Consider the following 24,782-nt stretch of genomic DNA (forward strand, 5'->3'; position numbering starts at 1 on the left):
GTAACATACATACAAAAAGAAACATACAGTCGAATTGAGAACCTCCTCCGTTTTTTGAAGTCGATTAAAAATAAGCAAAGGGTTGAGGTGTTTCTTTATTAAACCAGTCGCAAATTTTAATCAGCCAAACAAAAGAACAGGAACCTACGTTCGCGTCCGTTATTCAGTCATCCGTAAACAGCAAGCAAAAATTGGTTCAAATACCAACCTTATTATTAACAACGCTAAGGTGCACTTAAAAATGTTATCAGACGAAATTCAATTATAGTAGCAGTAGAACTCCTTGTCAAATAGTCCGTCCAGGGAAGTACTGCCACGTTACTTATTTCTGCCGCCAAGCAGTAATGTGCGCATTACTGCATCCCGGTTTGGAAGAGTAAGGGTGCTGGTGAAATTGCAGGCACAAGGGACTTGTCAACTTATGTCTCAGGGTGACGGGCGCAGTGGCAGTGCCCCTAAAGCCTGAGCGCACGACTTGTCCATCCCTTCAATTGGCATTATAAAAAAAAGTTTCAATCAAAATTAGTCACAAGGTTCAATTAAAAAAGACACTTGGAATCTTTAGAACTGACTCACTCACAATAGAGTTCACAGTATAAGTATGGGAATATTTAACTTCTCGTTACTTCTTAATATGAACGTTAATGAGGATTTCTTTTAAGCAAGAACGATTAGTAGAATTTAGTTGTTCTCTGTTCTCGTATAAGTTAATGGTATTTATAAGCTATGATGTCAAATCATCTCCTTGTCTAATTTGAAACTTTAAACCGTTATATTATAACTGAGCTGTCTGACATGTTCCAATTTTTTTTCATCTTCAGACACAATGTGACATGATTTTGATTTAACTATACTTACCAATTCATTAACCCGTTGCAATATCTTAGTTAGCCCGGCGATGACCAGCGAGAATCGGTGCCTACTGATCTGTACCAGGCACGCTTTGATCTGCTCCTCATTGATTCGGGAGTGGAGGTTTTGAGCGCCCGTTTTATATGGAAGCTGTAGGAGTAAAGTAGGTATATAAAAAGAGGTAGGTATATAAGACTGTATAAAGGCCTGCAGACTAAACAAGCAACTTGTGGACTGGTCTGATATTCTGTTTTTCCAACGTATTATTGCGTCTAATTATCTATAAATTGTTATACAGTGTGTTTTTTCAATTGAGGTAGTATGAGGAAATCTGAAATCATTAAAGATACAGGGAACCTGAATGTCATTAATTTAGTATGAAAAAACTTTTTGCTAAATTTGATCAATTTCTGCTATCACGATTTTTTCTTACAATACCATAAAATGATTCTTATCTGAAACTGAGTCAATCAGCATTACAAAAAAACATTGTCAATTCTATTCATTTTGTGTAAAAAATATTTTGACCAACTTCTGAAGTCCCAATACAATGAAATGATCCTTACATGAAACAGTTGATCAGAACTAAAAAAATATTAAGCAATTTTACTAATTTTTTTTTATACAACTCCCACTTGATCAAAAAATTTACTATGCCAAACTTGTTTTAACAAAAAAGACTTAATGATTCCTATGACAGGTTTCGTGTATGTTCCATGGTTTCGGATGTCCACATACTGTCCCAGTTAAAAAAACACACTGTATAATGACAGTGTTTCACAACTATGAGCTGGAAAGACACAATGTCGATGAAACCGGGTTGTCCTGCATATTACGTTGTTCTACAGCTGGGATTGTTTTAACTTAAAACTCAGTCTGAAGATCTAGGTGTATTATGACATATGATTTTTTAAATTCTTTATGTGTTTCAAGTTCTGCTGCTCAGAATAGATTTCAGAAATTTTGTACTTTATTTATTATTATTAATTAAGCATTTGGTATTTCAGTCTGAATGTCAGTCCATACTTTATGATATGGCTTGTGTTCAGTGCAACATTAGTATAAATGGCAGCTGCAGACAAATTTTTGACATATTATAATTATTAGAAACAGTAGGTCTAACGGCATCACTTAGCTGGAAAGACAGGATATCAATGCCACCAGACTGTCTTTCATTATTTCATTGAGTTCTTTAATAATAAAATCCAATATTTATTGGAAAATTTTCATCCTTATAATTTTATTAATCCTATCAATTAGTGTAATAAATAGAGAGTGTTTCAACTTCAACTATTGTATCATCTATGGCTCCATCGTTTTGCGCGACGATTTCACCAACGTCAGGGTTGAAAGACTAACTTATTCAAAACTCAGTGAGATGTTGAGATAAATTGCTGATTATTAAAACACTTAGCGGTTATTATGAAAATTGACAGTTGTAATTTTTTTTAGATATTAGAAAAATATAATTTGAAGGCTCATATTACTTTCTTTCTTTTAGAAACATTTTGTGAAGTTTTATTTAGCTTGAAATAAAAAGTAAAATCATTTAGTAAAAGAAAGTTAGGCATCATTTTCGTTCAGTAACATCAACTTTTGACTGGTGTCAATGTCAAATGCGGAAACTTATCATTGAGAATGAAATAAGAAATAGAATTATATGGAAAATATTGGGAGAATATGGGGAGAATATTGGGAAGAATATTCATTTTTCTAAAAAATTAAGACTCATTTAAAAATGAGAATTTATCTCCAACTCTACATCAGTTGGGACAGAAAATTATGAAATTAATGTGGTCGAGTGGTGGCTATTTGAAGCTGATTACAGATTTATGTTATTAAGCTTTAGAAATTTGTATAAAGTGAATACTAGAGGTGACTGTGCCTTTAGAGAGTGTTTCTTTTTTTGCCTCTTTAGTTGATTTGATTCCCTGCTCAGGTAAGCTTTCAAAAAAAAAACCTATGAGTTAAATTATATTCATATTAAGTAAAATTACCTATCATATACATTAAGTAAGCATTTAAAATAGTTTCCCTTCATGTTCCGTTGATTTTTTTCACCCTGTATTTACCTAAATATTCAACAGTTTTATTTATGAATTTATTTGCATGTTTATAATACAATCCGACACCAGCCCGTTACACCAAGTACCAAGTAAGTGGTATAATCCGAATAATACTTAGAAATCGTAATGAAAATATTTTGCTAATATTTATTTTTATTTTTAAGATAGATCTTCTTCTTCTTTTAAAAGCTAAGGCTCTATCGAAATAAACGATGATTTCCAATGTCAAGTAAAAATGACTATGTGCGGTAGTTTTATCGTGTACATTTTTTACAGCACAAAACTTTTCTTTTATTTTTCTATGCAAATTTAAAATTATTCTCAACTCAATTTTTTAACCCTGTTTATCCTTATATTTACAGTCAGTACGTACTTTGTAATCTGTACATTCTGTATAACTTTACCAAATTCGTTCCTTTATTTCCGTAGGTACATGCGCGGCGCACCGCTAAATGTTTTGCGTAGGTGTATTGAACAAGTAAAAAACGTAATATTGAACCATTAAACTTAGACTTGCGCGAGTTAAACTTACGTACAACACAGTTTTTATGTTCCATTTAATATGTAATACAGTAAAAACGTTGAAAATTCCTGCTTTGTTTACATCAAAGTCAAGATCAAGGGTGCTCCGTTTAGTAATAAATAAATAAATATTTAGACACTTACCTGCTCTTCGAATCGGGCTATAAGCGAATTAGCCCACTCTCCTGGTTTCTGAGTACCCATTTTGTACGTTTATAGTGTAATTTTCACATAAATATTTTAAAAACAATAAGTATTTTATGCGAACCCATATTCTTCGATTTTTCTGTCGGAAATGGTGGAAGTTGCCAGCACGTAATTAATGATTAAACTTTTTGATATATTTTAATTTTATATGGACCGTTTTAGTGCCATCTAAATCCAAATAAATTCTAAAGTAGTGGTTTTTTGCTGGAACCTCTAATTAAAATCAACGTTTATCTAATATTTATAGATTCCAACACTTCAAAAATTATTACTGATTTAGTAACAATTTACTGGCAATATCGGTGCTGTCAGATTTCAATCAATAAATTTTATGGACAAGTTCAAGATCGTAAAATAATTAAAACGTTAAATGTATTAATTGTTTTATGAGCTAATTGCAAAAGTTTCTGTTGCAGAACCTAGTCTGCTCTAAGTTCACGAGTACAATTTACATAATTGTCTCAAAATAATAAATGATTCTTGTTCTATTATTCTCATTGTTAAAAGATGCAAAAATAGGTCGCTCTAGTTTTAGAACGCATCTAAAAATAATAATATAGCCTGCACTAAATAATTTCCACTATTGATGGGAAATTAAACTAATTACAAACCTGAATAAATGTATGAGTTAGTACTCAAGCAAGAACGCTTATTTCTTTTTTTAACTTATAAAATTAACTTCCCGTTTAGGTAATCTTGATAAAAAGTGAGTTAAGAATACCAAAAAAGAAAAGTAATGACTGTAACAAAATTAAGTAAAATAGTGTCTAGAAACCTTCGTATCATATTTTGCTGCTCTAACTTTACTGTGCACTGTTCAGTATGGTTTGATAGTTATGTTTTGGTTATTAAAACTAATTTTTATTTTATATTTTTTACTTGAAGTAGTTTAGTAGTTACGAGGACATCAACATACTTAATTACTTACATACTAAGCGTGTTACAGTATTTGCCCTCCATTGCCAGTGTGATCTTTGAGGAAAAAAATGGTTCTTTTCATCAAATTATAAGTAAAAGTAAATAAAAATTATACATTGGCAGCCCCGAAATTTCCTTACAATCAGTCAGCTGTCAAAAGTTCTGGCGATTCACGTATACAAGATTGTTTTTTAAATTGCTTTTTAGTAAATATCTTCATATTTCTTGCATTTGGAAGGGTAACGAAGGTTGGAAATCCAAAATGATGGTAAGTTATGTGTTTTGGAACTAATTTCACTACACTCTTACTTGTATTTTTATAAAATAACCGGGGGGCGTTACCATTGGAGTTGTAATTAAATTTACCTCGTATATTTCGTGTTTCCGTTAATACTTTACGCGGTGTTTATCATGAATGAATCATGATATGAAAACAAAGGTTGTTGTATCTTTATATTGAAAGTTTATCGAGTGTTAACCGTGTTTTTGAACAGATTTGATAGTGACGTGGAGTCGTGAAAATTCGAATTAAAACTTCAAGGATGGGTTTTTTTTGGTATTGCTTGAGTAATTAGTATAATGCTGTGTTAATAGAGGTTTTCAGCTCTTGAAATTAACGATCCGCCTATTATCGACCAAAGAAGGCCTGTATTTTAACAGTAGATAATAAAATATGGCTATAGTAAGAATTTAGACTCGAATCTCTGTCTTTTTTCGCTACATCTTTATTTAGAATTCCTATTTCTGTTTATATTTCCACTTCCATACTCCCTTATGATTTCTATTAGATTAAACTATAGAGTTCTGAAGTTCATCTGCAGAGAAGCAAATAAAGAAACTAACCCTATCATGAGATAACATTTCTGGGACATCTTTGTGCCATGTAGACAAAATAATGAATCACAACAACCAACACTAGTCCACACTATTGAGTCTTGTTGCATATATGGCAGGTTGGGAGTTAATTGTCGTGCGGGGTGACCTGTTCATGAAAAGAGCTAAAATTGTGTATACTCATAGGTTAGGTCATGCCTCTCACTATGAGGCAACAAGATAGAGTAAAATAATCCACAGGGACTGACATCACTAGGACTACATTAACACCCAAATGTACAGGCCTTATTAAAAAAAAAAAGAATACTAGAACAGTATATCTTACTTTTAACAAATCTACAAGGTGTAATTTAGACCTCATTATGTTTTAATATGTATGTGTGGTATAAGTTGTGGAGACAGCATCTGCTATAGTGCAACAAGAGAGCCTAGACTAAAACATCGAATGTGATGATGGTTTTTAAAATATCTAGTATTTATTATGACCTTTAGGGTCGATAGTCAGAGTCCCGAACATTACCTAACCTAGTCAAAACTTTAGAATCTGCTTGTTGGTGTCTATGAGGTCCTGTGCAGCCCCTCATCACTATGACCATTAGTTGATCTATCGTGATCACCACTAATTACAGTTTGAAGCCTCCTGGCTTCAAACTGCATTAAAAAACTGAAGGATTTTCCTGGCTTCAACAGTTTTTATATCCTTAGATTCTGTCCTGTGCCTTCCCAATATGGCACCTCGTGCGCCCAGCAAGGGATAGCATTAAGTAAGGAGATGCAGAGCACTTTCATATATTTTATGGCCAAATCTACACTCTCATCTTCCCAATATTTGACACATGCTTGTTCAAGCCACAACACCCTGTTAAGACTCTAGTCGTCATTTTGATGCTATTTCTGTCTAGTGATAGAACTTCTCTACATTGTTTAGCACTGTAGCATAGTATAGTAAGAACAAGTATGGTAACTCCATATTAAATGTTGCAATGTGGCTTGTATACACATACAACCTGCACTGCATCAGTACACTCTATGGATGCACATATTTACACAACCTAAGAGTGCTCTAGTGTTGCACAACACTGGTCATCTCAATGCCCATTTCATTATTATGCGAATCCCTACATGGTTAGTTGCTCTACTATGACTGTAGGCAGCTATCAGGACTTTTGAATGCTCAAGACCCTTGGTCCATAGCCAGATGACTTGTGAGACATGTGTGCTCTGGTTCAGTAGAGTGAGCTTTGCCAAGTTGTATGCTACCCCTATAATGGGTTCAGGATCAATAAAGGCCTCACTAGTACCATCTTTTACCAGCTCATCTGCTATTCAAATTGTGTTACAAATCGAAGGACATTATATTTCATAGAATGTGACCATTATATGGCTGTAAAAGACTAATTTTCATCATAAATATTTCATTTTTAATTCCAGGACTGCGTGGAAGACACAAACCATGACCCTCTGTCAACTCAGTCTCCGCCCGTACAGTCTCCAACAGGTGATGCTAAACCGGACAAGAAAAAGATCAGTGAAAATGTTTCTTTGGCTGATAACAGCTTGCTGGTAAGCATATTCAGTCCGTACTGGATGCAAACTCAAATAATATTTAATTTCATAGGTAAGCAAATTACGCTTGAATTCATCATTTTGATTGAACTCTACTGCTCATTCAAAAGGCAGATTCTCCTGAGAAGAGTGAGCAAGAAACTCTATGGGTTGCTCTTTGTACATATAGATTTGAATACATTTATCATTCCAATATTTATTCATCTTACATTGAGAAAACCTGCAAGAGCTAAATGGGTCACCACTGCGGATTTTTGTGATCCAAGTAAGCAGAGGCTGCATGGAAGAACCTTTAACCACATTTTGAATATCAAATGGAATTTTATTATAGAATTGATTTGTGACTTTGTGAACATGAATGTCAAGAACAGCTAGTTTATTTTTATTCCCCATGTTAATGTGATTTGTTTGGATAGATAAATGATAAATTTAATTTCTAAGTTTTGTACATTCCTAAATGTTTAGTAGCAATACCTCTGACTAACCCTAAAACTTGCATTTCGGGGAAGGTTCCCAACTAGGGCCAGTGTGGCAGATTACGGCCTAAACTCTTTGGAGTGGAGGCTTTAGGAATGTTTTACTTTTATTACAACATAGTTACAAAAAATTACAAGGAAAAAAAATTGAATATTTGTAGTGTAGTTCATATAGATTAAAGTATCACGCTCTGGACAGCAGCAACGCCCCATCAATTGCTTCCGAGGCCTCTTCCCATCCCAGGACTCTTCAGCGCCTGCTGGGGGGCAGTAGGGACTACTATGGGACACTATGGCTTAGGCCATAGCCCGCTACGCTGGGTTGGGCACTTCACTCGTTTCCCGAGAGTTGTGAACCTTTTTTGACCTCTCTGAACCTCTGCTTGAGAACCTCGGCTTCTCAAACTATTAGGCTACCATGGTAATAACTTTTATGTCACTATAACTTTGCAGGTGGACATATCTGACGCTTTAAGCGAGAAAGAGAAAGTAAAATTCACAGTGCACACAAAAACAACACTGCCAGAGTTCCAAAAGTCTGAATTCCTCGTTGTCAGGCAACATGAGGAGTTTGTGTGGCTGCACGATCGGTACGAGGAGAATGAAGAATATGCGGGATATATTGTAAGTATTAAGTATTGCCATGGATTATCAATGTGTGTGTGTGTGTGTGTGTGTGTGTGAATGAGATAACAATTTTATTGTTTGTTTGTATTTGGATATTACTGAGTTAATGAAACTGGTTGATGAATTAAATTATTATTTAGTTTATATGACGGAAGAAAGAAAAGAATGGAAATGGCATCAAGCAACATTTGTAATCAAAACCGGTGTCGCCACACGTACACATTTGAAAACATTATCTTACATTAGTACTAAGATAAGAGAGTTGAGTGTGTGCGTTATTAACATAATTTTGATTGGTTCTAAATTATGAAACGAAAATAGACAATAATAAAAAACTTTTGGTAAAAAAAATTAAACTTATTTGGATCTAATAAAGTTTTATTATTACTAGTCACATAAAAGCTAAGAATCCTATGAACATATACTTGTTGGAACAAAAAAGGTGACTATCTACAGCAGGGGTTCCCAAAGTTATTTTGTCTACTGCCCACTTTGAGAATAAATTCTTTTTTAGCGACCCCATTTTTTCACCTACTTAAAAACCACTATAACTTCAAATTAAATTAATTATTGTGAGCTATATTAGCGGAGATTAAACATTCATTCTAAACTAAATTCATTCTTACTATAACCCGCAAGAATTAACTTGAGACCTGAGCGCTCAGGTCTCAAGTTAAGTCTTACGGGCCACCTGCCAATGAGAATGATTATTGAAACGCAACTTTATAGTATTCAGACAGAGTATCTTTTATTCAAAATAAAACAAACAAAATCGATTCTAATATAAACTCTAATGTGAAGGATGAACTGATACTCTTTAATAAGTTTGTTGGTATCAGATTCCAATTTACTCAAGAACAGCCGCAAGTCACCACGTTCGGTAACATGCAAACGATTTCTCTTTTTAGTAAGCAGCGTTGTCACAGCACTAAAACCACGTTCACACAAATATGACGATGGGAATGCTATCAAGAATCGTTAACGATTGACCACAATCCAGGGTACAATTGCGGGATCGGTTTTTGTACCCAAATTCTTGGTAGCCATTTTTGAACTTGATTTTTATTTCCTCGTTCGTTGTCAATTCTATAAGTTCTTCCAGCTGAGGTGATATTGCTGTGTTGACATTTGAAAACGGATCCAACACCCACTCTGTTATTTTCGAGTTCAAAATATCCTGGTATCGTTCGGTGAAGTCAATGTGGAGGTTTTCCAAACGTTGGCAGTAGGCAAACAAGTCGTAGTTACTGCAGGATACTGATAAATTCGGAAAATTGTGAAACTCACGTCTGCAAAATTGGTGGAAACAGTAAATATGTATGAAGTACTTTTAAGTACGTACGTAAGTTAACTTTTTTGAAGTAATGAACTTTTTGATTTGAAAGTTTGCAATACGTTGTATATAGATGGCGTTTCTTTGGATTTATTATCAAAATTAGAAACGTTTTGGCATTCACTTTTACTTTAAAATATTAAAATTACTGACTCGAAAACTCCAAGGGATGCATAGGCCTGAATGACTGACCTAGACCCAGAGACTGCTACTTATAAGTCACAAGACCGGAATACCGGTTCATAGACATACTATGAAAATTGTTGACGATCCTGTGCTTACATACGATATTGAACGACTGTCTTGGAGGAGAGACTTTGCCTCCCTATCCCTGTTCTATCGCTTGTACAATGGCCAATGTTCTGAAGAACTGTTTGACACGATTCCAACAGCAACATTTTTGTCATCTCACCTCTCCCCACCGGCAGGGAGTCGATCTCGTACTGTACGGTTTCAGAGGAGATTTTTCCCATATACAATTAGGTTGTGCAATGAACTTCATGTCGGGGTTTTCCCGCAGGAATATAGCATGGAGTTGTTCAAAAGGGGTTTGAGAAGGGTCCTAAAGGGTCGGCAACGCGCTCGTGACGCCTCTGGTGTTGCAGGCGTTCAAAGTCGACGGTGACCGCTTTCCATCAGGCGGGCCGTATGCTTGTTTGCTGCCTACATAAAAATAGTAAAAAATGAATAATATAATAATAATAATAATAGACACATCCAGGCAGCCAAAATATTAGAACAAAAGCCCGCTCTGAAGCACGGACTCGTGCTACCAAGGATGCCATATTACAAGTATTCACCGGAGCCAATACTCGAATATGACCGCGCCAAAACCATTGGGATCGATCGCAGTCGAGAGTATTTCTTGTTATCCCGCATGACGAGGGTCTCGTGAAAGCGGAAACCGAGAAACGCCGGAAATATCTCGACCTGGCGCACGAGATCACCGACATGTGGGATGTGGCCTCCACTGAAATAATCCCAATTGTTTTATCCGCAAATGGGTTAATTCCAGTCAGTCTTGCTAACAGCTTGAGGTGGTTGTATTTCTGTAACATGTCGCTTCCAGCACAAATGCAGAAGGCGGTCCTGCTCGATACGGCATTGTTCGCCGGTTCTTGAACGTAAGTCCCTGAACCCGGCCATCTGTGCCGTTGCCGGGGAATACTGAATCTTCCATTTAAGAATTCAAATTTAATCTTTGGAAGAGGCGAGAGTCTAAAATAGATAATAATAATAGTAATATAGTATTACCTTATCTGTGGTGTTGTAATTGTTTATGTCGAGTTTTTCTGTTTTCGCGACTGCTGCATATTGGCAATGATTTTTTCGTATCTAAAATAAAATTGCTTGTAGATTCCGCCCGCGCCGCCGCGTCCTGACTTCGACGCGTCCCGCGAGAAACTACAACGTCTGGGCGAAGGAGAAGGCTCTCTTACACGGGAGGAGTTCCTCAAGATGAAGGAGGAGTTAGAAGAGTGAGTTTAAATTTGGTTGCTTCGTATAGTTAAAAAGGAGATGTGGGATAATTAAAAAAAGGGTTATGTAACAAAATTGGTCTGTAAAAGCACAGCAATGGCGGCGAGCCTTCGATAGTGACATTTTATTTTTTTTTGCTAAAATTAGAAGATTAATTCCACTGATTGAGGAATCCTGAACAACACAAAGGTGTCGACATGAAGCGATCATTAAAACACAATCGAGCCGAGCCTATATATAGCAAATTTAAGGTTGGCCCCGGGCGGAAAAAATCGACGCAACGCCACCGGCGCGTCTTCTCTTTTTTTTCTTCAAATTATCCGTCTCGCTTGCACACTTCTTCCCTCTCACTCCCGCATCGTCTAAATTATAATAATGTATATATTGACGAATACCTTATTTTTTTCAAATTATATTTACTAAAAATAATAGATGTGACAACCCTATGCTCGGAGCGATTTTTTTAAGATACCATGTGACGGGACGCAGTCATACGCATGGTGGTAAGCGACACACCCATTCACAACAGTTGCAGTGTCACTCAGAGCTTTAAGTCGCAAAGATCCGAAAGGCACTGCCACTACAATGTTAGACATGAGTTTAAAAGTTCCATGTGCCTGTAATTTCACCAGGACCGTCATAGAAACAGGTAAGGTGGCAGTACTTCCGTGGACGAACTCTTTCACAAGGACCTCTATTGCTACTTTGTAAATAGCTCTACTGCTGCCACTACTACGTGTAGGTATTAAATAAATAAATAACGCACACACTCAACATAGCCCCGCACTAGGGAAACCCTGTGTCGCGGGTGCCATGGACACACACATAGACAACCACAAATTACACCCAAACTCACGAGAGAAATAATTGTAGGCCATACAACTATTTCTCCCGGCCCGGGAATCGAACCTGGGTCCTCTGCGTGGTAGTCCGGCATGGTAACCGTTCAGCCACAGAGGCAGTTAAATATTATGGACACGGCGAATAGACAAAAGTTACAATACTTGTCTTATCTATGCTATGGTAGTATGTTATCATCTTAATAGCACTGTCTGCGGTTGTATTGAAAAAAACATAGCAAAAACAAAATTTAAGTCCGTTCCAATCGATTTTCAATAAAAAGTAAACAAACCTGTTTAATTAAAATTCTAAGGCAATCACTCAATAAATCGAATAAGAAACACTATCACGTATATTTCGAAGATTTCGAATTGATATCTCATAACTTTTTTCAACAATATTTATTTGAATAGCACCGTAAAGTTGTATTTGAAGAATGGTAGTCCAAAAGTGAAGTTATTTTTCATCTATACATCTATGACTTGTCCATGGTTGTATAGTGCTGTACGAAAAAAAACTTTCAGTTCATTCAATTTAAGGTTTTGTAATCGATTAGTAAATCGAATATTTCAATTGCAATCGAACGAGTATCTAAGTGTAAGGATTTGAGATAATAAGGATTTTGGAGGGCTTAAAATTAATATTTCGGAAATTTCGATAATGCTTATATAGGTTATGTGGGGAAACCCGCTAGTATGACTCAATGAAACAAATCGATTCATTCAATTAATTAATCGATTTGTAGTTGGCATTACAATTGGCTATCACTAAACCGTCTATGGTCGGGTCAGTGACTTGTTTGTTTACATTTTGTTGAAAATAGATTGAGACGAAATATAATTAAAATGTTATTCTCCACAGCGAATATCTGGCAACTTTCAAGAAAACGGTGGCAATGCACGAAGTTTTCCTTCAAAGACTGGCTGCGCACCCTGTGTTCCGCGGCGATCCGCATCTGCGCGTCTTCCTTGAGTACGAACAGGACCTGTGCGCTAAGCCTAGAGGCAAGATGGACCTTATTGGGGGACTGGTGAGTTGTCTTATAAACTCCTATTTAACCGACTTTAAAAAAAGGAGGAGTAACGCCTACCATGTACGTGTGTGTGTCGGCAACGAGTTACACACGCACGCGTACGTCTGTACAAAATCGCCACCTCGAGTTTCGAAAAGCCATAATGAACATACAGGGGAGCGAGGGGGAATGGGAGTCTACTAAGAAAAATTGATAATAAAACTCATAATTTAATTAATTACGCTTTGCATATTTGGTTACTTGATAATTACAGAAAAAAATTGTAACTAAAATATAATATTTGGTTAAAAAGAAAAAACTAAAACATGCCATTCGCTCCCATTACCCCACAGTTCGGGAAATGGAAGCAAGGTAAGGTAAGGTAAGTATCCCGTATAGAGATGGAAAAAACTCCTTATTTTTTTAAACGTTTAAACGTTATGCTTTTTTTAAAAAGCGTGCTTTTTTAAACACTTTTTCAAAACGTTTGTTAGTTTGAAGCTAACAAAATCGTTTAGAAAATGTTTAAGCACATAGACTTTTATGTTAAAAAAAGCTTGCAAGTTGTATTGATAGCGACACGCAAGAGTAAACCACTAAAGGTTTTAAGATAAGTAAGTTTGTTTGCAAAAAACGAGTTATATTTTTAACATAACATTACTATATTAACATCACAACAACAACAACAACATCGATAATTCTTTTTTTGTTGGGTACTGAGTACCTCAGTAGTGCTCCAATTCAAATTTCAAGAAAATATTCCACCTCTAAAGAGATGAATCGCCGTATTACTTCGAGATTATTAAGCCCTAAAATTATCATGAATCAATTCCGTATGTAAATGTTTATTACATATTGTTCACGCCTGAGGTAAACATAATAGCAATGTCATTCACCAAAGTAATCGATGCTTTTTTTATTTAAGTATTTTTTTACTACAAGGAAAGTATTTTGTAAACTTTATTATTTTGATCATCGCTAGCAGACACATATCTGTACTCTTTTCTTTGCAAAAACTCGAAAGTTGTACAAAACGGAGGAAATTACCAAGTTAATGAAACTTGAGGCAACAATCTTGCCTAAAGCAAGAACACATATGAATGCTACGTATTGTCACAACGTTTTACTTTCGCATTTGTATTAGTTCAAACAATGGGAATGAAAGGGCGATCTCCGTGGTTGAGTGTGGTACACCGGTTTTCATGATGTCGCCATCTCCGAGATCCCGGATTCGATTCCCGCCTTGGTAAATAATACAAGTGGTTTACTTTGGGATCAGAGCAACATATATAGACTGTGAATTGGCAATCGGTACTCGTATCTCAATTTTGCCAACTTAACAGGATGAAGAAAAAAATAGTTTGCGTCATTTATATAGCATCTGGTTTATTAAATAAAAAATACGTCGTTTTTAGGTATTTTTATTACGCATGTATGTATGTACACTACGTATTTTTATTTAATAAACCAGATGCTATATAAATTATTTTTTCTTCATCCTGTACTGTTGTCAAAATTGAGATAGTACTGGTTGCCAGTTCTCAGTGGATATGTGATGTTGTCTAATATTTATTGCTATAATCAAAATTTGTAGGAATCTGGAAGAAAAAGGGCATAATGTCACAAAATTGGGGACTATAAACCACTGAGCCAAGAAGATGAGTACACAACAGGGTCTCCCTCTATTTTTCGTTTTCTCCCAAATTTTTTTTTGTTATCATCAGATGCGTTCAATGACAACGACGACGGATGAGATCTATCTCGGTGCGACAGTGCGTGATGTTAACGACTTCTTCGAACAGGAGACCGCTTTTTTGCAAGAGTACTACTCGCACTTGAAGGAGGCTGTAGCCAGAGTCGATAGGATGACTTCAAAACATAAAGGTAAGATACATTACGGTTTCATGTATAGAAAATACTTCTTCGTGACTAGGAGACCGTTTTTTTATCTAGGAGTCCGTTTTTTTATATATAAGAGACCATTTATTTGCAAGAATACTATTCGCTTTCACAAGCAGTTGCTAGATTATTATATTAATAGAGATACTTTTAATCGTAACTGTGAAAACATTAGAATCCCATGTTATTATTACTTTTATTACTAGGAGAAAGCTTATGTAGGAGACAGCTTTTTTGCAAGAGTACTATTCACATTTGGAGGCAGTAGCTAGGTTATTACATTAATAAAGAAATAAAGAAAGAAAGAAACGTTTATTCAGCTTAAGTGAATTCAAGCAAAACAGATATTTTACATTAATGATTACATATATCTAGAAGCTGAAACGACGATAATAGGGTGACCATTAATTATAACGTTGAAGGTATTAGATTCCGATGTAAAACAATTTACTTTAATTACTAGGAGAATGTTTACTTTATATAAGAGACCGCATTTTTTTGCTTTATTCACATTTGGAGACACTAGCGAGGTTATTAGTAGAGTGACCTTTGAATTGTGAAGACGGAGTCCTGTGTTAATTACTTTTATAACTAGGAGAACATTTACTTTATATAGGGGACCAATTTTTTCAAGCGTGCTTATCGAACTATTTATTATAAATAAATAGTGACCGTTTTTACAGGATTTGGTTTTTGTATTAGTTATAGGCTTCAAAATTATCTGTACTGAATGAAATGTATATTGCAGAAGTGGCCGACGCTCATATCAAACTCTCGTCCTGCTTCACTCAACTGGCGACGCGAGAGCAGCCCACCACTGAGCGGTTCCTCACCAAGGCTTCGGAGACGTTCGACAAGTGCAGAGTAAGTAGTTAAGTAATACCGCTACTAGATGGCGCTACCTAATCTATTGCTACTTATACAATGTTTTTTTAATGAGACAGTGTGGGGAAATCCGAAACCATAGAATTATACAGCTCACACTTGACCAAAAAATTGACTATGCCAAAATTGTTTTCAGAAAAAAATACTTAATGGTTCCTAAGACAATTTTCTTGTATCTTCTATGGTTTAACTGCCGCCGTCTTGAACGGTTACCATGCCGGACTGCCACGCAGAGATCCCAGGTTCGATTCCCGGGCCGGGAGAAATATTTGTATGGTCTACATTTATTTCTGTCGTGAGTTTGGGCGTAATTTGTGGTTGTCTATGAATGTGTCCATAGCACCCGCGACACAAGGTTTCCCTAGTGTGGGGCTATGTGTGTTGAGTGTATGGGTTATTATTATGGTTTCGAATTTCCCCATACTGTCCCATTTAAAACAAATACTGTATAATCTAGAATCCGGTTTCGCGCGAATACAAACAACACAAACAAACGTTTGTTGTCGGTTTTTCTTAAGAAAAACATTTTTGTTTATGATATAAAGTGACGGGATAAACAATTCGTGCGCCTGGTGGTAAACGACAAGCCTGTCCATAACAGTTGCAGTGCCACTCAGAGTTTTTAATCGCAAATGTCTAATGGGCACTGCCACTGCGCCCGTCACTGAGACATAAGTTCACAAGTCCCATGTTCCTGTAATTTCACCAGCACCCTTCAAGACCTGAACGCAATAATGCTCACGTTACTGCTTGGCGGTTAAATAGGCAAGGTAAGGTCTTCTACTGCTGGTAAAAAGTGACATATAATTATTTTAATTTTATTTATTTTTTTTACAAACAAGGCATACAAGAGAACATAATACAATTTCTCACCAAAGTGCGAAAGCAGTTTGTTGGCGAGGTTACTTACACTCACAATCACTATACTACTATAAGAAGTATACCTAGCACGAGTACATTTAACAGAACCAGTGTAGAAATTGCTAAATTTACATGCTTTCAAAAAGTAAACATTGAATTTTTTTTTCAATGACAATTTAGTTAACATTTCTCTGCTATTAAAAAAAAAATTAGTTCTCCATTATTGAAAAGCGGCGATATTTCAATGACAAACTGCGTGATCATACTCGTCTGAATTGTTGCAGAAGATCGAGGGTCGCATGGCGTCCGACCAGGACCTGAAGCTGGCCGACACGCTGCGGTACTACATGAGAGACGCGCACGCTGCCAAGTGTGTACTTGTGCGAAGACTGAGGTAAGACTATAAATTCATACTCAATTATACCTTTACATCATAGTAGCAGCAGAGCACCTTGTGAAAGAATTTGTACAGGGAAGTACCTTACCTATTTCTGCCGCCAAGCAGTAATGCCAGTGATACTGCGTTCCGATCTGGAAGGGTAGGAGTGCAGGTAAAATTACAGGCACATGGGATTTGTCAACGTATGTCTAAGGGTGACGGGGACAGTGCTCCTAAGATCTTTGCTATTTGAAACTCTTGAGTGGCATTGCAACTGTCATGGACAGGCGAGTCCCTTTCCACCAGCCGAACGACTTGTTCGTCCCGTGACTAGATATTATTAAAAAAAACACAACAAATTACTTATTTATATATGATATTTCAGCGAATTGAAACCCCTGTTAGTTTTGTAACCGGTTTTAAAACCTTGACGTTGTTCATTCCAGATGCCTCTCAGCATATGAAGCTGCCAATAGGAATCTCGAGAAGGCACGTGCCAAAAACAAGGACGTTCATGCCGTAAGTAAATCTTGGTGTTAGTTAAGCGTGAAACACAAGAGAGTGTGTGCGGGTCTGGCGCGAGTCGGGTCGGGCGCGGATCGGGTCAGGTCGGGCGCGGGTCGGGTCGGGACCGCGACTGGTCTGATTCCGACAACACATGGAGCGAGGGCCATATAAATACACGGAATTAGACCCGCAGCGGTCCCGTCCCGACCCGCGCCCGACCTGGGTGTGTTTCCCGCTTTACAGTTTATCTACTGACGTCAAATGTCTATTGAGGTTCAATATTTGAAGGATACAAGCGTAAAACGTCACGTTCTAATTCACTTTTAAATTTTAACCGACAAACAGATTTTTATTAATTTTTGAGGAAAATTCATGACTTTGAAATTTTCAGAAATAATCTCCGTACAGAGTAGTAAACAAACCGAACTCAAAAGTTCGTGGAATCACATCTATTCGCCAAGTTTTATTGAAATCGGTTACCGGAAAGTGCGCGAAACCGGATTCATTCCCTAGTTTGCCACCCTTAGAGGTGGAATATTTTCTTCGTAATTAGATTTAGTCATCGAGTATATAACCAGAAATAGAGACGAAATGTCATTTAATTTGTTTGAAAACTATTCTGCCATATCATTACTGTGACAACTGCGCTCCAATTGGCTAGCCCGAGTTCGAAACAATTGACGGGTGTCGTCAACTTTTTCACTCCAAATCGTCCAGTTAATTTGAGCTTTGCTATAATGGACGAAAATTGCAAAATTACATATTTAATATTTAATTACCGATGAAATGTGATTCCGTTTGTTATGTAATTAGATGTTTTGCTGCTGTTTTTCCCACACCATCGAATAGAACAGCACGGCATTGTTAGAGATATTATCTTTATTACAATAAATACATAATTTTTTTGAAATATACAGAGTAATGTATAAGTATATATTTCAGTGCAAACGGGATTTGATATTTATAAGAGCTGTATCGCTAATGTGTTACCAGGAATATATGGCCCTTATTTCGTCTCTATTTCTGGTTATATACTCGATGGATTTAGTCTAATAATGAGGTACCCTCTTTCCAACCAAAAAAGAATCATCAAAATCGGTTCACAAATGCCGTTTTATCCGAGTTATCGCGTAACATACTGCAGTCGAATTGAGAACTCCTCCTTTTTTTGAATTCGGTTAAAAAGAATTTTCACCGCTGTTTGCTTGTATCCTTCACTTTGTTTTGATTTGTTAAAATTGACAGATTACATTTGGACTCAGAAATGGTTGTTGGTTTTCTGTAGAATCATTAAAAATAATTATTAATTCTCTGGTAATATTGTTACTATCTCTATCGATCGTAATGCGAGAGCAGGTGTGTGAGCGAGATAGCATTAGCTTTATTTTTCATGTATTTGTTTGTTGTGTATTACGTTCGTATGAAAGTAATACATGTGTATACATGTGCCAAACCCATTTTGCCTGATCTCAAACTAGAGAAAGTATGTTTTTTATTATGATATTTTCTTAAATTATTTATGGTATATCGGTATTCTACAGGATATATCATGGAGAGTGTGTGATGTAATTGCATGATTTGATTCCGCCTTCCCCTTTCCATCATCGGGGGACTAGACGTGGCCTAGGGTTCCACCCCTATGTTGTGGATATTCCCAGGAATTGCACTAGGGTGTGGAATTCCCTGTCTGCGGACTTGTCCCCCGAACGCTATAACTTGGACTTTTTCAAGGCGAGAGTGAATAGACATTATTTAGGTGTGCATGCTACATCGTCAGCCGCATCATCACTTTCCATCAGGTAAAATGGAGGTCAAATGCGCACTTATTTTTTGCATAAAAAAAAGACTGCTTTTGTATGTCAAAGGAAGCCAAGTTAATTTTTTATTTAATTTTTTATGGGATTGAACGTTCTATGAAAATAGCCGTGGTAGCCAAATGGGTTGATCTACCGTCTCTCTTGCAGAGGATCGTGGGTTCGAATCCGGGCTTGCACTTCTTGAGTTTTTCGGAATTTATATGCAAAATTTAGTTTGAAATTTACCATGAGCTATTCGGTGAAGTAAAGCATCGTGAGGAAAGCTGCACACATCTGCAAAGCAATTCAATGGTGTATGCGAAGTTCCCAGATCCGCTTTGACCCCGCGTGGGAACTAAAGCCCTTTCAATTTGAGAGGCTTGTGCTCACCAGTGGGATTGTATATAGGCTAACTATTTATTTTAAGGTAATAGTAAAAGCTCCGAAAAGTAAATTAAAAATGAGCTTGTTCAAAATATGAAAGCTACGAAATCTTTTGTGCAAATAAAAGATATCCATAATGTTAACCTTAGAGCTAAGTCCAAACTCAGGGTACCACGATTTCGTTTAACCAAGGTAAACGACTCTTTTATGGGAAACTGTATACGTTTTTACAATAAGATTCCGGAGCATATATTAAGTTTATCATTTCCTAAGTTTAAAAACTACATTAAAAATATTTTGATCGAAAAGTCATATTACAAAATTGAAGACTACGTATTAAATAAAGATGTATGGAAAGATGACACGGCTCCAGAATCCACGCAAATTTGATTCAAAGAGTATTCCATAGCATTTAAGTTTATTTGAAACGAGCAATCACTAGAGTTTCTTGCTCGTTCTTCTCAGAGAAGTCAGCGTAGTGAACGAGCAGTAGTTTAATGTAATGTAAATGTGACGTTTTGAAGTGTAAATTTATTTTACCTATGGAATAAATGATCGTTGACTTTGAAAAATACGAAATATCCGAACGAAATACTGAAAGTTCCGAAAAGTCTTGCTGACGTAATACTACTCTACCAACTAGTGGCAGTAGTAACTTACCAAAAACTATTATTAGCCATTTTCATCGTAAATTATATTGATTATGGTATAATTTGACCTGAAAATATGTCCGGAAACGCAACAAATTCGCTTCTGGCACTCGCCGGCCGCTGCCCCGGCACACTCGCATCACTCGCTCGGCTCGCCTTGCTTTTTCATATACTAACCTGCTGAATAGGGGGCGCAACCAAAATTTGACCTATGTAAAATACATTTGTTTTCTTTGAAACCACCATGGAATCCAGTGTGTAACAATAATAATTTTGTGGAAACGTTTGTTTAGCGTTGTAAACTGTATTATAGAAAACATGTTATTATAGAATAATATTATGTTTTTTTTTTGTAAGTTAGTATTTCTTTCGGAAGTTTAGTACATTTCTCGGAAGTACAGTTTTTTTTTTTAGAATTATTATTTGAACAAGCTATTGATTGATTGCTAAATTAATATATAATAACAATATTATATATATAATACATTGCTTGTTTATTTTCCAGTAACTCATTTTAACGCAACCTAAACCTGCAATTTTACTTGTTTTTCGGAACCTTTATTATTTCCCTTTATTTTAATTCTATTTTGTAAAATGCGCTCGCGGGACTGCCCCATTGTTTTCGATAATATCCGCCATTCGCCAGAGTCTAAATGTAAACTTGCCAATCTATGTTTGTTATAAATTGATGGACAACTTGATGTTTGAATGTTGAACACTCGTTTTTTTCTGTGCTCACTCTCAGCCATTGGAAGTACAAGAGGTAATGCACGCTTTATAACACTTGTTGCTTTTAAATAACACGAAATCTCGTAATGATAATTTTCTTTCATCCTGTATGACTGTTGGTTCTTGAAACAAAAAAAAAAAAGATCTGCAACAAGCATAAAGAAAAATTCGTGAGGTCTGCTGGTTCCTTTGCTCAGTTGAAAGACCGTCGAACACGGTGTGCTGAAAATGTTGGTTCGAATCCAACCGGATGGAAGGAACTTTTCTTAGTGTTTGGTTTTGTATTAAATTAAATCATTATAACAAACTAATGGAGTATTTATTACAAATATACGCGATTTAAATCCGGAAAAATAGTTTCATTTCCTATGTGTAACAATCGCGAAAACCTAAGAACTCGATAGTGGAGTAATTTCACAAAAATAATTGCAAGGTTTATCTCACGAATTGTTTTAAGAGTTTCTTGCAGTTCTTTGTGTTTACTTTTTAACGATCTTTTTGCCGTAGCGCCATCTGTGAGAATACTATTTCTTATAGATTAATTTATTTCCATAATTTTCGTCATACATTTTTTCTAAGTTTTAAGATACCACACGTTAATTCTGTCAGCCCGCCAAATGTCATTAGGCAAAAAGTATAGTTTTTATATGAAAAGTGGAAATAACTACGAGGCCTTTTACTGTCAAACTGTAATAAACGCGATGTTGTTGACAAGGCGGAGCAGGCGCAGGCGGACGCGTGTCGTCGCTTCGAGGAGCTGTCGGCGCGAGCAAGGGAAGAGCTTATCGATTTCCGCAACAGGCGTGTTGCCGCCTTTAGCAAGAGGTACGAGATTGTTCTATACATAGTTTCCTAAAGTGGTCCCTACCGCCCTCCAGCGGGCGCTGAAAAGTTCTAGGGCTGTGAAGCAATTTTGGGGAGTTAATGCTGTCGCAATTGAAAAAAAAAACCTGAATTATCTATATATGTAAGAGGATGGGGTATTTCAATAATTTATTCCAAATTAATAATTAAATTCACTCAATCAACGCACTAATCACTATTTATTAATCGTCAATATTTAATTTAATTATTCATGAATACTTATAAGAAAATATTTAAGAAAACGTAGCTACAAGAAAGTGATATAGAGTTGTTAAAACCACCAAATTTTAATTCATTACTATTTTCGAATTCTGGATGGCAGGAAATCGTTTTAATACATCGTAGGACATAACTATACATCTAGGAAGCCAAAATTGGATTTTAAAGTAATTCTAGTAGTGCCATGTAAAAAATGCAGTAGATAACTGACTTTTCATTACAGTAAACCTGCTTGGCGAAAGAAATAAGAATGGTGGCAGTACTTACCTGCACGAAGTCTTTCACAAGGAGCTCTATTACTAGTAAAATGATTGGTAATGACGAAGATGCTAATAATGCTGATGCAGCTGTATAACTACTGCATTTTTTGACATGAATTACTTTAAAATCCAACTTTGACTTACAACATCGTCGTCCAACATCGTCGGACAAAACAACTAAGTGAGTAGCTTTGTCCTACGATGCAGTAAAACCATTTCTGGAAATCCGGAATTAAAAAGTAATGAATTGAAATTCGGTGGTTTTAGCAATTCTATGTCACTCCTTGTAGCTATATCTATACATGTATCTATAGATTTGGAACATCTTTTTCTTACCTATGGTAATTATAGGAAAATAAGTTATTGTATACGTTCCCTCATTTTTTAGCTTAATCGACTTGGCAGAACTGGAGATCAAGCACGCTCGCGCTCAGGAAGAACTCTTCAAGAAGTCTCTGCAAGTCCTCAAGGAGTGCCAATAAACTGTTGCAGGTACCATTAACCTTTTCAGTGCCAAGACATCCGGGATAAGGTGACAGATTTCTTGTCATGACGATTCTTGGTATTGTAAAAAATCTTCTTTTTAACCCTCGACGCCAAAAGATGGGAGTTATAAGTTTGAAACCTTTGCCTGTATATCCGTGTGTCTGTCTGTGGCATCTTAGCTCCCAAACGGATGGACGGATCTCAAAGCGGTTTTTCTTGTCTTTTTTTTTAATTTGAAGGCTAATTTAATTGGGATTTTCTAGCTATGTTTGATGAACATATGTTCAACTGTTTAAAGATCATCAGCTCTTTTTCCAGTTAGTGGATACGATCTCAGCTCGAAAATGAGTATTTAATTTATTTCCGCTTGTCCAATCAGCTTGAAATTTTGCTTTAAAACCTTGATCTGATACTGTATCTAGTCTTCAGATTACCTAACTCTTCATCTACTTACAGTAGTATTAACGTGTCATTAAATTGATGTTTGACGAGTTGTTTTCAGAGTACACTGTTTTGTATCGGAGATTTTACAAATTTTAATTTGTTTGAATATTTTATGTTTCTGGCGTTGATTAATAAGTTATCTGTGGCCGCGTTGAGATCTTCCCTGGCGTTTGGGACGACAAACTTAAATATTCGGTTTTCGAGGGTTCAACAGATTGTATGACAGAGATAGTTAATAGGATCACAGAAGGTGACTAACGTCGAGTTTATTTTCTGTTTTATTGTATTTTCACACGGAAGTACGCTATTAGCCGGCGCTGAAAGTGTTAATGACGACCATACCTGCATTTAAGTGCGTAATAGTTAAAAATAACAGGGATGCATAGTATGAATACCGCAATCTATGAAATAAATAAAATGAGATTTCTTTCGAACAAGTAAGTTTTTCATGTAGGTTAAAATGTTATCGAAATTTCACCTACATAGCCATCAATTTTTCTATGATACAAGTTGTCCGATGGTGGCCGTAGTAACTTGTTAATTTGTTTTAATTTTTTTACCGGGAAAGCTTATTTCCTTTTGTTTAATATTCCATAACTTGATGGCATTGTAAGATGATTAAAAAAAAATGTTAGTAGATCGTTCCAGAAAAAAATATTTCAGAAATAATTTTCTACGTCCCATATAAAAAATCTGTCTCTTCACTTATAAGTAACTATGTTGTCGTAGAGCCGTGGAACTTTTCTGACAGTGAATATTTTAATGAGTTACACCATTTAATTTACATTCCTATTAGTTACGACTAAAATGTCAGATACGATAGTGAACTGAGGGATGGTATATAATTTTTTTCTCGAAATATTAAGGTGCGTATTAGGATTTTGTTTTTTTATTATTATATATAGATATAGTTTATTTTCTATAGTGGACCAAAGTCAAATAATGATATGATAAAATAATATATAATGTATAAACTGCGTCCCCTTAGCGCTAACCGACAGACGGTAGGGGAAAGTATAGAAGGGGATTTTATACCCGCCAGCGCACACTGATCCCTTACAATATCGCAAACGTTCGTTGCAAGGGATCCGCCGACATGCAACCGATCGCTCAGATTTGATTCCGTTCCACTATTCAATCAGACTCCGGCGCACATCGGAGGATATTTGATAAATTGTAAATTGAAACCAGTAAAGTCACGAAAGCGTATGAAATTATATTTCCTAATTTTACGAAATCTTTAATTTTCGTTAAAAATGTTAACATATTATTGATAACAATGATATTAAAATAATAAAGTTTGTAATATTTAAACAGATGGTAAATAACACACAGAGTACCGGACTGACCGCACGCCGTTAGTTTTTCTCCTTAGTTTTTATCGACAACGAACATGCACACGCGTCGCGCACGCTCAACATTAAGCAAATGGGAGAGAGAGCGCAATATCGCAGTCCCCCTCTGATGATTTATGGCCAAGCCTGCAGCGAGTAAACAATCTTACTATACAACGTTAACTACAAACCGACCCCTCCTACGTAAAGTATCGTATGTCGAAATTGCCAAGTTTACAGGGAAAAGTTTTAAAGTTTTTAATTCACTGGAATGAGCATAACACGTGACTTTAGCATTTCACAATATATATTGTTTGTTGTTCATCTAATCATTATCTAGGATTTTATAATAC

General features: G+C 36.0%; 1 protein-coding gene across 1 annotated transcript; it reads left to right on the forward strand.

Annotated features, from left to right (window-relative positions):
- The first annotated feature begins 4,703 nt into the window (after positions 1-4,703).
- On the forward strand, positions 4,704-24,782 carry LOC113232225 (sorting nexin-32). Its single transcript, XM_026466879.1, has 11 exons — positions 4,704-4,833; positions 6,831-6,962; positions 7,895-8,065; positions 10,758-10,879; positions 12,582-12,750; positions 14,457-14,616; positions 15,380-15,495; positions 16,662-16,771; positions 17,203-17,275; positions 21,538-21,647; positions 22,554-24,782. Exons 1-11 carry the CDS (start codon positions 4,828-4,830, stop codon positions 22,645-22,647), a joined length of 1,263 nt encoding a protein of 420 aa, XP_026322664.1. The 5' UTR covers positions 4,704-4,827; the 3' UTR covers positions 22,648-24,782.

The sequence above is a fragment of the Hyposmocoma kahamanoa genome, unplaced genomic scaffold (genome assembly GCF_003589595.1).
Source record: "Hyposmocoma kahamanoa isolate Upper Pololo Valley unplaced genomic scaffold, ASM358959v1 67, whole genome shotgun sequence".
In the NCBI taxonomy this organism is placed as follows: Eukaryota; Metazoa; Arthropoda; class Insecta; order Lepidoptera; family Cosmopterigidae; genus Hyposmocoma; species Hyposmocoma kahamanoa.

What these genes read in the sequence shown, in the direction of transcription:
- LOC113232225 (XM_026466879.1), top strand. An exon ending in TGGCTGATAACAGCTTGCTG is followed by an intron (nt 6,963 to 7,894) that starts GTAAGCATATTC and finishes ATAACTTTGCAG; the next exon opens with GTGGACATATCTGACGCTTT. An exon ending in TGGACCTTATTGGGGGACTG is followed by an intron (nt 12,751 to 14,456) that starts GTGAGTTGTCTT and finishes TGTTATCATCAG; the next exon opens with ATGCGTTCAATGACAACGAC.